Source organism: Palaemon carinicauda, chromosome 35 (assembly GCF_036898095.1).
Source record: "Palaemon carinicauda isolate YSFRI2023 chromosome 35, ASM3689809v2, whole genome shotgun sequence".
NCBI classification, from domain to species: domain Eukaryota; kingdom Metazoa; phylum Arthropoda; class Malacostraca; order Decapoda; family Palaemonidae; genus Palaemon; species Palaemon carinicauda.
The window spans coordinates 55,315,679-55,330,279 of record NC_090759.1 but is presented as its reverse complement, the minus strand read 5'-3'; the positions used below and the strand labels follow the sequence as shown (position 1 = coordinate 55,330,279).

At 36.6% G+C, this 14,601-nt stretch overlaps 1 protein-coding gene across 1 annotated transcript in view; it reads right to left on the bottom strand.

The window, feature by feature from the left end:
• Window positions 1-6,945: 6,945 nt before the first annotated feature.
• Window positions 6,946-14,601, bottom strand: part of LOC137627304 (uncharacterized) — a 134,292-nt gene continuing 126,636 nt past the window's right edge. The window contains exons 5-7 of the mRNA XM_068358385.1: window positions 11,956-13,202; window positions 9,547-9,677; window positions 6,946-9,253 (exon numbers count right to left, since the gene is read on the bottom strand). Coding sequence (XP_068214486.1) covers window positions 8,114-9,253; window positions 9,547-9,677; window positions 11,956-13,202 — 2,518 coding nt within the window. The 3' untranslated portion in view covers window positions 6,946-8,113. The remainder of the gene's footprint in view (window positions 9,254-9,546; window positions 9,678-11,955; window positions 13,203-14,601) is intronic.

Below are 14,601 nucleotides of genomic sequence, written 5' to 3'. Positions count from 1 at the left end.
ATTATCTCCAAATCTGTCATATTAAGGGATTCAATTAGTGATACTGAAATTTTTTTTGAGACAGAGAACTCCCGACATTCTACCAGAACTCCTTATGAAGGGAAATTCTTCCAAGCAGTAACCCTCTCCTCCTCTTCTTCCTCTCTCTTATGCAGCCATAACTTTTCAAAGATAAAGGGTAAAGTGCTAGTTAACATGTCGATTACTTCTTTCTTTTTTATTGTGAAGTATTAATTATTAATTTTTTATGTTAGGGATTATAATTTGTAAAATAGTTACCATTACAAAACCTTTTGATTATTAGTGTATAGGTGTATTTATGGACGTGTGGAGTGCATTGAGGAAATTTCATTTATTTCTTATGGGAAAGTGTTTTTTAGGGTACCAGCATTTTAGGCTTTAAGCTCACTCCCAGAAAGAATTAAACTTGTAATCTGTGATATTACTATAGGTAAACAGAAATGGTATCTTTGTTCAAAAATTGGTTAATAGGTTTTAGTTAAGAATCTCATGCGTTGTTGATGTTAGTATTATGACACAAAGGTAAGTACTGTATTAAAATTAAGAATTGTATCATTAAAACAGTGCTGTGGTTATTACTGTATTTATTCCATTGCATGGGATTCAGTAGTTTTTTTATTTGTTTTCCATTCTACTTGTGCTGAGAAAATTCTTGGAGTATCACTCTCCTTAGTCGTAGGTAAATACTGTATATTCTTGTTTCTGGTTGTCTAGGTCATGTGTCTTCTGATGGCCCATTAATGGTCTTCTTAGCACCACCACCTTTGACTATGCAAGTCCACATTATGGGGAAGAAGCCCAATTTTTCAGGTTATTCATCAGCTCTGTGTTTTAAGAAGACCATCAAGGTGGATTCCTTATGTTTTGTTATCCGAGGGGTAATGTTTGTTTTTATTCATTTCCATCTCCCCTTTCGTCATCATGTCACTTATTCCTCTACTGCTACCTCCTGTGTGTAACTCTTGCTGCTGCTTCATCTCCTAGTGTGAGCTTACTGCCGTTTGTAGGTTTTGCTTTTATGGATTGCCTGAAACATCTCGACATTGTCATGGTGCAAAGCATAATCTATGATCAGCTCTGTTCATTCATTGGATCTTCATTAAATGAACTGCATGCTGTATGTATGACTTCTCTCTCCACTTCACCTCTAGTGGTTGTTTTGGCAAGGAGCTCCTCTGATTCAACCAAATCCAGATGTTCTGTCACCTGCAGACACTTCTGACCTGGGATATGGACTTCACCTACTAGAACTTTGAACAGGGAGCTTCTGTGTTGAGGAAGGAAGACAATATTTATGTTATCTATAGGGGAATGAAGCGATGGTCTCATGAAAATAGGATTATGTTTATTCACTTAAGGAACTAGTACACAACTAACAGTAGTTGAGTCATTGTGATGTCTTGATAGAAGTCTTCATTGGTAGCAATTGTTCTACGATTATTTTTTTGCACCTTTGAATATGATAAACTCCTTAAGCTAGAGGTACCCTTATATGTAGTTGTTTGCAAAATGTTTAGTCAGTGTGGTTGACTCGGCTCATCAACCTCTTATAGTTTCTGCAAATCAGAAATTGTCAATGTACTTCTCTCCCTAGCTTGATCCTGCCACATGGGGTATGGACAGGAAGTTTCAAATATGGAATGAATTGGAAGACAATACTTTCTTTCCATTAAATTCATAAGCTAGTAAAGCTTCTGAATTTATACCCCTAGCTCAGTCCCCAGGGAGTATGCATCAAATGCCTGGACAATTCGGATCCACATCAGCAAGTTTTTCACAGTATGTTGGTTTGAGAGGTTTCCCTAGTGATTGCTGCACTATCTTGCATGTAGACCCTCTGTGATTTTTTGAGGGATCTTGTAGCTAATGCTACTTTTCCCCCATTGTTCCCATTACGAGTAAGCGTAAGAACCAAGAAACTGGTGGTATTGAAACCAAAGGTGCCCACCAGCAAGACTAGTTCTAAAGGTTTAAAGGCTACTAACGAATGGCAGAGTCAAGGGACAGTGACATTGCCCTATCAGGCAGGACAATGCCCTAGAGACTGACCATATATACTGCACATATACGAGAAGTTTTCCCCCTCTGCGCCAGTGATCCCTGTGGCAACGAGGTCAGTTTTCTTAAGGCGCAAAAGGTTTCCTTCCCTGTGCCAGTGAGACTTGGGTCTGTAAAGCACAAGAAGTTTTCCCCTGTGTGAGTCTCCCTTATGCCAGTCACCCCGTGGCCTGTGGCTCCCCTAATCCCTGTGCCAATAATCAGTCCCTGCAATATCTTCTCAAAGGTTATTGTCTTTGTTACCAGTGCTAGTGCCTACCCCTTTCACTGTGACAGTTACTCAGCTGTGTTATGGTTCCTGTTGGACCAACCCTGTGGTGACTACTAGTGGAGGAGCGCCGTCGTCAATGGTTGCTCAGACCTACACTCCTGTGTTTGCATGGCCTGGGAGGAGGAAGTGAGTATTTCCTACTTTTCCAGCTCTTCCTCTTCTCCTTCTTATGTGACGCTTCTACTCTCAAGAAGTCATCTAGGAAGACCGATAGTGAGAATTCTGGTGATCTCTCCTGATGGACAGCTCCCGGCCCTATTGAAGATGGGGCCACAGCTCGGTGATCAGCAAGGCTACCCTAGTAGCCAGGCTGTCCCCGTTTGGGACCCGTGCACTCTTTCTGTCGGCTATGTGTTGGAGGACCATGGTCTTTATACTTCACCTTTTCTACCAAGATGGAGAAATGCTGGTCTCTTCTCATTAGAGGTACTTCAGTACAACAAATTGAGAAGATGGCACCTCTTGAGGACGTCGTTGCGTGCACCTGGCCAAGGGTCTTTGGGTGATGGGCCACAGCCTCAGGATCATGAGCACGTAGCCAAAGCTTATTTTATATCCCAATTAACAGAAGGAAGGCTACAAGGTGCTTCTGTCTCAGTGTTGATTGGGGCCAAAGATTATTCTTTCAGAGATGACCAGCCTAGTCTGTTATCAGCCCTTGCTTACGTTACTGGTTCTTCTTTGGAGCTAGCTGATTGCTTTTATTCATGGGAAGTATGTATATAGATATCTAGAGCTGTCTACAGAGCTGTCAGCCTTTGCTAGGGATAACAACATTCGGAATTCCTCTATTTCCAAGGCACCTGACCTTGGCCTGGTACCAACGGAGTAAGAGAACACAAAGTTGGAGTGTTCTTTTGTGGAGTTTCTTACTCATACATGGTGTGGGGACCATAACTACAGCTTCAGGTAGGACTTTGTAAGATCACCACTTTGGTGCCCCTCAGGGGTCAAAACATTCTCTATAACTGACATAGTAAGCACCTTGCTAGTATGGGCTTGGAATTAGTTGATCAGATCTGTGGAACTCTCGTGCATTTAGTCTGTCTAGTAAGATTCTGGGCCCTGCATTTTCAAGGCAGTGGAGGTTCTATGTGCTAAAGTTTTCTGCGCTGCCAGCTCTACCATTAGACCCATCGGTGTCCGTGCTGGCAGGGAGCTTTCCCTAGGAGAGACTTATCTTGAGTTAGCACATATTGAGGCTTCTGCCCTGGCCAATCTTGTATCAGTCTCATGGCTTGACCAGTGGTCAGGTATCCTGATGTACAATGGGATTATTAACTCCCAACTCTTAGGAGAAGTGCAGGTGGCTTGTTCTTTTTGGTTGGAAGACATGTGACCTTTTTTGCAAGCTAGTGGTTCAACTGGCTTTTGAAGAGGATGGATTTTGTGGTGGCCTTTTTTTCCAAACAGGTTGCTCCAGAGGAAAATATTTTATAAAAACAAATCTTTAACCTACACTGAGGCCCACCTTGTTTCCCTCCAATTAGACACTACTCATGAATTCAAGATTGAAGTATGCATGTTGAATAGGTGGAATGAAAGATGTAAGGTTCATTAAGGGGGACCTCTCATAATCAATTCAAGATTAATTGTGCATATTTAGTAGGTGGAAGCGAGAGCTGCTAGGTACACTTAGGGAGACCTCTCATCTTTTATGGTAATATGATCTTTCTTGGTTGCCGACTTCAAACTGAATTGTAACATTAAGGCAAGAATACTAAAATTAGCTTAACATACCAAGGATTAATTAAAGTTCTCTTTGTTAACAGGCTTTATTTTTGTTAAAAAATCTGTACACTCTATTTACAAAGATAGTCATATACATATAGTATATATACACTCAACAATACATAAAATGGCACATGTCACTGACTAAAACAAATTTATAAAGACAAATCTATTCTACTGGAGTTGTCTACTAAATCTTCCCCTAATGAAAATTAATTGATAAAAAGCCACTGATTTCTTTGTTAATTATCATGATGTATATAAGTGGCTCTTCTGAATGTCTTTGTAATTCTTATTTTTTAATGATAAAGACCAGCATGGTAATTTTCATCATATTCCAAATTCACCAAATGATTTTAGAGCAGACAACTTTTTTCAGCCCTTCTCAGTAAATGTAATCTGTTACAAACAACATCATGCCCCTTTCACCATCAGATTAACAAACCTTAGCAAGGTGCAAATTACTCTAATGCAAACTTGTTAGGTCCTACTCTGGCAGAATGTGATGGCTATTGAGTTAAATCAGTTGCTAACAGTAATTTAGCTCAATTGGGGAATTTTCAAAAGAATTTATTAAGGTACAGTTTACATTTCAGATTCATATGTGATGAATGAAGTAAATTTTCTGAACCAAATGTCCATCCGAAAATTTTAATTCAAGCACAATAAACAGTTTTTAATTGTCACAATAGTTCTAAACTACACAAATAAATTATTTACACTCCATATTACAACATAAAAATAAAGCTATACTTCAAAACTAATAAGAATCTTAAGAATAAATCATTAAAATGCAAATATAGGGAACATTTCTCTATTTCATAAGTACAGAATAAAAACCTTGTTTTAAAGCTTTGCAGTTAAAGTTCATGACAAGTTCATTGCAAGTTCTCCCTCTCTCTGTGAAGTGATTATTCCTGTTTTGACCTAGATGGGAGTTGTTCTTCCGTACTTGGTACTGAATGATTTGGTACCCTCAACTTTCAAGCAGTATTCTTCACTGAACTGTAAAGTATTTTCAAAGTTTCCTAGATGTATCATTCAAAGGTGTTTCCCATCTGGTTTAATGTGAGACTAGCATATATCCTAACATGAAACAGAAGTAGGTAATAATTAAGATATCACTAAAGTTGCATGAGGAAGCTCAAGTTAATTTAGAAAACTAGTCTAGATTCAAGAACTATATGTCACTTTACTAGACTAGTATTGATTTTACATAGACATATTATGAGCATTCTATTCCCCTACACAAACTTTTAATGTTATAATGATTATTTATTGCCAAACATATCGAAATGTCAAAAAATCATTGTTCTTTTAGAACTTTGTGCGATAAAATACTTTATGGTCATACACAATTTTTTTCTTTAAACTGAACTTCCCCAAGCAGCTTTTATGCATTAACTTCATAATTAAACAAATATTTTTGGACATCAGGTGACTTTAAATGTACTGTATAATCACTGTAAGTCAGTGTATGTAATGATTAATAAAACTCTAGCCATCTGTATGTGAAGGCAAGGAGTTCTTTTTACGATGAAAGCTAATGTGCCTCTTTCCAAACAGGACACTATTTCTCGAAAATTAATTTGTACTTTGGTGTACCTTTAAGTATTTCTATTTTTTGGGAAGCTAATGGACATCTCTAGTGACACAACGTTTTATATAAAATAAAATAAAAAGTGCTGTAACATGAAAACTTCCAACTAGATGCTATTTAGTGCACATATTAGACAGTCAGTTAACAAAATTATATATTCAATTATAACTACTTACTATGAATGAAGACAGGTGGTATACAGTGAGTGGTATACATATATAAATACCGGTATTGCAGATGCTTCATTAGCTTAATGTAAGAATGAGTGCTACAAGACCACATGAAGTTACATCAAAATACAAATCATGTAAATACAAATATTACTACTGTACTAATAATGAATGAACATGTAATGATGGCATTGTATTCGTGTTTACAGTTTCTCAGTGAGTATTACTGTACTGTTAATTCAAAACAAGAAAACACTCCATGCCAGACTTTAGAAATTACAAAAATGTTAAGAAGTTAGAAGCTGTACACTGAATACAATGGATCAAAATGAGTAGTAGGTGTGAAGAAATGAGCTTGGTAATTTGGACTTGCATATGCTGTAGCAACTGTCCACAAGACATTGAATGTATTTCTTTGATCAATATGAAGAAAAGTGGTGCTATTATAAATTAGAACATTATTATGGAAATTACCTCACGTTTTGTTGTAAGGAGTTATATATACTATCTTATTTCCTATGCTATCTAACATATCATACCTAAAAGTCTGAAACATGGATTGCAAAGTGAGGTATTGAATGCCATAGTTAACAACTGTAGACAGCAGGTTAAGGTAGACTGTAGTTATGAGATCATTACCTTGGAAAATGTTTCCACCAACATAATTTTCCTCTTGATCATTCATTCGTTTTTATTAAGGAAATATTTTTTCTTGTCTACAATAATTTTGATATCAGTATTTTTTTCCATCTATAAGTCAGAATAATATGAGAGGAGAGACTGAAGTACGGTACTTTACTTTTGCCAAAAGAAGGAAAGTAAATAAAACTATAGCCATTATAAAAATACAGTACTGTAACTGGAAGTTATTCTTTCAAGAGGGTGAACAAAACAGCACAACCTTAGCTATTTACACATACGTATGATGGATGGATTTAATAAAAGTGTCCTGAAAAGGTATCTCAATTTTAGCTTTACCCATTTCTGGTGGTTGTCATGTGATACAAAAGCCTCTTGAACTATATTAATTTATGCTACTTTAGAATTAATTGCAACTTGGGTGCACAAAATAATTGTTGGTGGATATGTTATGGTGTTTTTTTTTCTTTTAATGAATACATATATTTGGATGGCAATAGATACACAGCAATATGTTATATTGTATCAAATAAGCTCTCTAGGTGAAAGGGATCACAGTATGTTGTTAAATTGATAGCTTTTACATATGTACAGAAATTTGGCTGCATTATCATTTTGCTTTGCTACTTATTTACAGGAAGTTGGTAGGGTTACAGTTCTGCTTTTCTGTGAAGAAGCTTAAAGAGAAAGAATTTGAAAATGGCTCGGTTGAATCTGTTAGTCACTTCAGTACTTTTCTTTTCTGGAGTTGTTAAGAGTCTTGAAAAATTTTACATCTAGACCTCTGGAGTTCATCAGTAATGATAAAATACAATAACTGTCCAGACAATTTTCTAAACTCATAATTTACAGTTACTTCCAATACAATAAGACTCGTTCCCAAAATTATTTTCTCATCCAACTGAAATTGTTTCTGTAGTATGCTTTTTAATTGCAGGGCACTTACTAATGTAACTTGCACCGATAGTATAATACACATTTAAGAATATATAATATAATTTGAGGTTTATTTATTAATTGACATATTTTCTTAAAGCTCTAGACCACATAAGGAAAGCTCACTGAATGACAGCATTAGACATTCACGTAACACAAAATTAAAGCCTACAAGAACATGATGGATTAATGAATGCCTGAGAATATGTACAGAAATTTCAATGGCACCCATTCCATGTTCACTAATGTCTTCCATTTACCTTCCGTAATGCCATATGGCAACTTTTAAGGTCTTCTTAAGAACCTTTTATTTCAATCACCAATTAGAAATACGGTATTTCAATTGCTACAGTATATGGCACAAAATAAATCACAGTTCTCCACATGCTCATGGAGGAAACACTTTTCTGAACACTTACTGTGATCTTTTCTGTCTTAATCTTGATGTAAAATCTGTAAAATGATTTGCTGATGATTAAGTTTTCAGACGTCACTTTTCTTTCTCTGTTACTTTAAAGGTTCCCAATTCTCAACACGATAAAAAATACCTCGGTCACACGTGTAACCCGGATCTCTAAACAACAATACTTGACTAAAATTGGACTAGATATGAATCTCGTGTAGAGCTGGGTTTTTTTATACCTCAAAGTATCTTTAAGGTCAAATTCACGCAAGCCAGTTTCACAGCTAAACGGGAGTTGTTGTTTCAGGGGTGTCTTCAGGTAATGGATCAAGGCTCAGAGATGGGTTTGCTATTTCTCCAGTATAGAGAAAATATTTACTAGATTTCTGAGCTCGAGGATCCCATCTCCAAGGCACTCCACCTCCTCTCCAAACTTTCTGTGCAATGAAATATAATGTGACGACCAAGGCAAGCCCTGGTATTGTAAATAATAATGTTAGCAGGGGTCCCATACCTAACCCTTTATCTTTGACAGGTATCAGCGTTATAATAGGAGTACATTCTGAAAAGGTCCTGTGCAAAGCTAGAGTTACATTATCAGCTACAATGAGGTGATTTTGAAGATTTGACAAATCTAGTGTGAAGCCTGGTACATCAGGATCGGCACAAATAATATAATCCCCAGTGGCCAAAGTGGTAAACTCATGTCTTGCCTCTGAACAGTTTAACTGTCTTGTTGCTACTACTGTCTGTTCAGAGACAATGGCCAATGTATAAGTGCAAGGCTCAATTCCATTTACACGTGTATGCACTACCAAAGCTCCACCTACTTCACCTGCAGTGAGGCTTAACACTTCTGGAGGACGGGAAGTTACTATCTTGTGTTTAAGCGTGGTAAAAGGTGCTGCTGCTAGTACCAGGGGTTCAGAGCAACCTGGTAGAAAGGCTTCTTGATCACCCGTTCCTCGCTCCAGCAGGATTAAGCAGTAACGATATGTAGCTCCAGGTATCAATGAATCTCCAGGAACAACCACAGATACATGATTAGGGTCATGATTGCCCTCGGATGTGCAGTTAGCCTCGACTTTCTCCATCAAAACCTGATGAGATTCAGGTGTGCCTTGTAAAACCTCATAAACAAACACTCCCTCACATGTGTAAGGTATAGCACGATCATCTACTCGCCAAACTAGTTCCACGCCAAAGAACGGGTCCTTGTCAGATTTTTCTTCCATTGTATTTTGAGCACTTTTTTTGTAAACCCAGTGTGCCACCTGTAAACTAATCTCAGCATCAGAGACCTTTACAGAAGACACATCCTCAGCAATAGCATCATCATGGTAGTAGTCATGATAATAATCATGATAGTCATGGTAAGGAGAGGTTTCCTCAGAGCAGACAAGCTGGCTGTCTTTCAACTCGACCTGAAAGAGCAAAATATTTTCAGATCAAATTTCCAAAAAGTGTGTTAATTCTTATTTTTAAATAACTTTGAAAGTACTAGCAGCCTTGAATAATTTTAAGAAATCATACCAAAACTCTTTAGAGCACCAGACAATTGATCCAAAATATGATAAACGTTTCCTTGAGTATTTTATAAACACAGTGTGTAGTATACTAACTTAACTGTATAAGTTATATTACCTCATGATATATTAACATTGAAGTATTTTCAAACAATATCTTATGTCAAGAGCGACTGCATAAGTATACTTACAAGAGGAGCATTTTCTAAGGCAGGTGGTGTAGCACAAACAGCACTGTTCCGTTCTTCAGGAGTCAGTAGGGGGTGCTGATTAAGCCAGTGTACAAACCACTTTATAGAGCAGTCACAGTGTAGAGGATTGTCTGTGGAAAAGCATAGAGAAAATATTAGGGGCTGCATGTCAATGGAAGAAAAGAGTTTTAAAACTCCTAAGAAATAAATTTGTAAACCTGCTAATTTTTAAATATATTTAGAATGCAATTTAAAAGATAACCTAGTTTAAAAGTGTTCATACAAATTTCAAATTAACAGTTCCAATACTAATGCCCTTATGCCTGGTCACCGATGATAAATCAAGAACTGAATACTGTAGTTTTAATATTTTGAGAGTAGTTTTAAACTTCATCAAGATATTGTTGTAGGGAAATCCTCATTGTCCAAAACTCTTTACTTCACTTGTCTGGTCGCTACTAAGTGCGTAGTACTCTAGTTTATAGTCTGTCTGTATGCCTTTTTCATTTCCCTTTCAGCTGATTTTTTGTTCTCCTTGGAAACATTGGTATAAAATGATACTGTATGGGGAATTTAAATTTTCACTTAATCATAATTTACTGTATTTATTGCTAGCATTTGGTTGAAAATCAATTAAGTAATTTTAATTTCATAACTGGCAGTCTTTGCTGCTATGCAATTATCAAGTATACAGTTATACCAAGAAATATTACTGTACTTGAAAAAAAGAGGCACTTTGCTGGGGTGCACAAGTTGCTTCCTACTTCTGTATCAAATTTGTCTTCTACACTTAGACTATATCAGCAAGGTCTGACTTCATTTCTCCCAAAGAGGTATACTGTTACCTACTGTACACCCTTTTCCATGCATTGATTTTAGAATAAACTATGAAGGATGGATGAAAGTTAAGCTGTTACCTATTGTATACCCTATGAAAGTCATTCATTTTGGAATGAATTTGGAGGGATGGGTGAAAGTTGAGTTACTTTGGAACATGAAAATATAGTCGTGTGGTATAAGAACAAATGCAATTGAAGGGATGTCAGAATAAATGTAACTTATATGGACTATCTTAATTTTGAGTTGTAGTCATAGGTTTGATCATTTCATTTTATGGACAAGTACTGAAAATCTTCTTCTCCGTCCTTATCCCTACTGTAAGGGGTCAGTTGCCTGATGCCTTCTATTAAAGACATCCTCTTCCACCAGACCTCTTCTTAACAAATCATCCTTCACCTTATCTCGCCATCTAATTCTCTGCCTTACTCTTTAGCTTTTCCTCTAAACAGGTTCCTCCCAATCCCTCCTCACCCCCCACCATCCATCTTCAACACGTGCCCCCAACATCTCGGTCGTGGCACTTTTATCATCTCTGTATGTAATCTTTACTACACCGGATTTTCCAATATTTCAAACAGTAATATCCCCATAATCCACCTTAGCATTCTCATCTCTGTTCTTTCAAGCTTTGGTTCCTCTTCGTCATAATTCTCAAGTTTCTGATCCATACATTAATACTGGTCTTATTACTTACTCTTCTATAGGTCTTGATTTTTACCTTGAATGGCATTTTCTTATTACATACCACTCATGCTACCTCCCTCCACTTTCCCCATGCTGCTTTTATCCTATTCTCAACTTAAGCCTTACATCCTCCCTCCTGATTTATAGTAGATCCCAAATACCTAAATTGTTCTACCTATTTTATAACTGCTTCTCTACTTTCATGTATGGCTATCCAGGCCCTACCTTCATTACTGCTCATTATAAGCTTCAATCTTATCCACAATTACCCTCAACCATTCCTTTCCAAAGTCTTGGAAATCTACCACCCTTCTCTGTAATTCTTCCCCATTATCAACTGTAATCACATGTACAGTAACTCTATTCTATTGATTGACCATGCATAAGGTTTTAAATAATAAGATCCCTTTTATTTGAGGGAATATTTTCATACCTAGGTACAAATACTGTGATCCCTTTCAATAGATGTAAAGCACAAAGTTCTGAAGAGAAAATGCAAGACTAAACTTTTATGATATAAAACAATGACAATGTAATACTGTGAATTTGTAAGGTAAACTACATGCCACTGAAAAATTCTTGTGCCATTTTTTAAGCTTTCAATAGATGCAAAATACCAAGTTCTGAAGAGAAAATGTATGACTTAACTTATATGATATAAAACAATGACAATGTAATACCAGGAGAATGAAGAAATTTAAGAAGCTGAAGACAATGTTTAACAAATGAAAACATACCACTCAAGGCTTTAAAAGTACCTAGAATAATCATTCATTCAAATTAAACTTACAATTTAGTACTAATCCAAAAGATTTTATAATTTAGTTTGAAAGTGTTTTGAAAAAAAAAAAATAGATTAAGAACTGGATTGTTATTAAAACTTACCTGTAAAGGTGAGGTGCTGAAGTACTGGTGTTGAATTGAAGACATGTGGTTGCAATAGAGATATATCATTGGCAGCAAGGTCAAGTGTGTCAAGATTTGACAACTGATGCAAGAGGTCACCTGTTACAGCCCGTAATGCATTATCAGCAAGACCAAGATGAACCAGTTTGGGCATGTGAGCTAAAGACCATCCCGATACAGCAACTACTCTGTTGTGTGACAACTTCAGCCTTTGAAGCTGCTTTAAACTGGAGAATGCATGGTCTTCAATGACATCTATTTTATTATGAGAAAGATCCAAGTCACGAAGGTCTGGGCAAGCTGAAAGTGAAGAGCGAGTCAATCTTGTTAGGGCGTTGTCCGATAAGTCTAATGATTTTAGGCCTTTTGCACCTGTAATTAAGTTTGGTGTGATTGCACCTTTCAGTAAATTTGATTGTAGCGAAAGGCGCTCAAGTACGTGAAGACCTCGCAGTGTTTTATCATTAAGTTGTGCTGCATCCAACTGATTTCTGGCTAAATTGAGAGACTGTAAGCGAGGAAGACGGACAAAAGCTTCAGGCTGAAGGAGATGAAGACTATTACCCGCAAGATTTAGGTTTTGAAGTTGTAAGAGAGTTGGAAATGCCTGGGGCTTTAGTTCCTCGATGATATTATCACTCAAGTCCAGACGCTGTAGCTGCTTTAATCTTTTTAAAGCATCAACTGGTACATCTGTAAGTTTGTTGTTTGGAAGTCCCAAAGCTGCTAGACTTTCTTCTAAGCCTTTAAAAGCATCAGAGGTAATAGATTTTAAGTCAGCTGTTGTCACAACGAGACCCAACAGCACCATGTTGGAGAAACCACCGCCTGGAAGCTCACCAAGGTCATGAATTGCCAAATCTAAAAGGGAAACCACACCTTCAGAGTTCAGTGTTCGGGTCAATGTTAGGAGATCCTCTGGTCGACTTGCTTCACCTCGACAGCGTACAGTGTGGGGAACATCACACGTGCAGGATATTCCTGAGACTTCACTCACATATGGACAAGCCCATGCTTCATTAACAGTTTCCTCGATAGTGATACTAGAAAGACTAGCTATAGTTGGGGAAATGGTTTCTGAAGAATTGGCTGAACTTTGAGTAGAAAAGGGGAGGATGACTATGTTGGTTGGGGTGGACTGATCAACGGGAGGAGTCACTGCTAATGCTGCGCTCCATAGTACCACGCCTATGGTTAGTATGAAGGTCCTACGTATCCTCTCCATCCTGGAAGAAAAAAGTGCACATTAGAATTATGAACAATATTAATTCAAAATAAAAAACAGAAAATTATAAGTATATAGTTTGTGTGACTTGGAATTTGACTACAATTTGATCGCAAATATTTGTCAAAACTTTTGTAATTTTCGCAATGCTTAACCATTTGAATCTTCCATTTTAACTTTTCAAACAATTTACATACATTTACAAAATGTTGTCAGTGCCTTTCAAGACATTTCTTTTTGTTTATAAAAATAATGATACAGTAGACATGTTCTAACATTCGCAACCTTAAACAGTTTGCTAGAGTAATCCAATATTCTAATCGTTCGAAGAAAAACAGCCTAACTAATCCCCAAGAAATACTTATAATATGAACATGAACCGAGTCAACTTTGAAATTTCTTAATGAAATAATTATTCCAAACCTACCTTAGAAAGTGTGTGTATAAACAGAGTAACAGTAGGGTAATGCAACCTAAAACTCTCTCCAATAAAAAAAGTACAAAGAGGCATATTTAAAGTTTTCTCAATATCCATATTACCATATAGCTGAATATTCCATGAGAGAAAGATACGATAATAATTGAAGAAAAGAAAATAGTTACATCACAATTATTTCATCGAATAAAGTCTCTAATGGAAAATGAAACTTCTACAAGAGCTTGTCCTCTGACCCAGAATATATAATATAATCCAAAAATTAGCTAGTTTCACAGCCTGTGTACCTTAAGAGTCAATCAGTTCATGAATGGAAATAACTTAGAAAATAAAATGTGTAATTAAAATTAATAATAAAAAAAAATTAAAAAATGCCCTGATCCGACTACTCTTTGTGTTCACCAGTCTCAAAGTATGAATTATCCCTACTTAAAGATCCAAATACCACTGTTAATATATCTAAGATCCTTAAAAGCAGATCCAATTTCGAAAAGTTCATCAAGTACGGGTTTCGTCTGTCAATTCCACAAAAATGAATTCAGATCCGATGAGGAGAGTGCTAAATAAGTATATAAACCGATTTGTTGGCAATGAAAAAAAAAATTACTAAAGGTATTCATCAAACCGAGTAAATTGCTATTAGAAAAATAAGTTTTAAGTTATTGTCTACAATAATCTCTAAAATTGCATAAAGCAAGATAGAAGAGTCAGCAAAAATGAAGGTTATATGTAGAGGTAGAGAGAGAGAGAGAGAGAGAGAGAGAGAGAGAGAGAGAGAGAGAGAGAGAGAGAGAGAGAGAGCAAGAGATGCTAGGCAGAGGAGGACTACTCGTTTTATCAAAATGACAACTAAAATCCATGTCCCTATCCATCTTGATTCCTCTTGATGATATGTAGGTCAGACATAAAAATGATATAACCACATGCCCTTATCCACGTACAATGGTGACGGCATTTTGAGAGG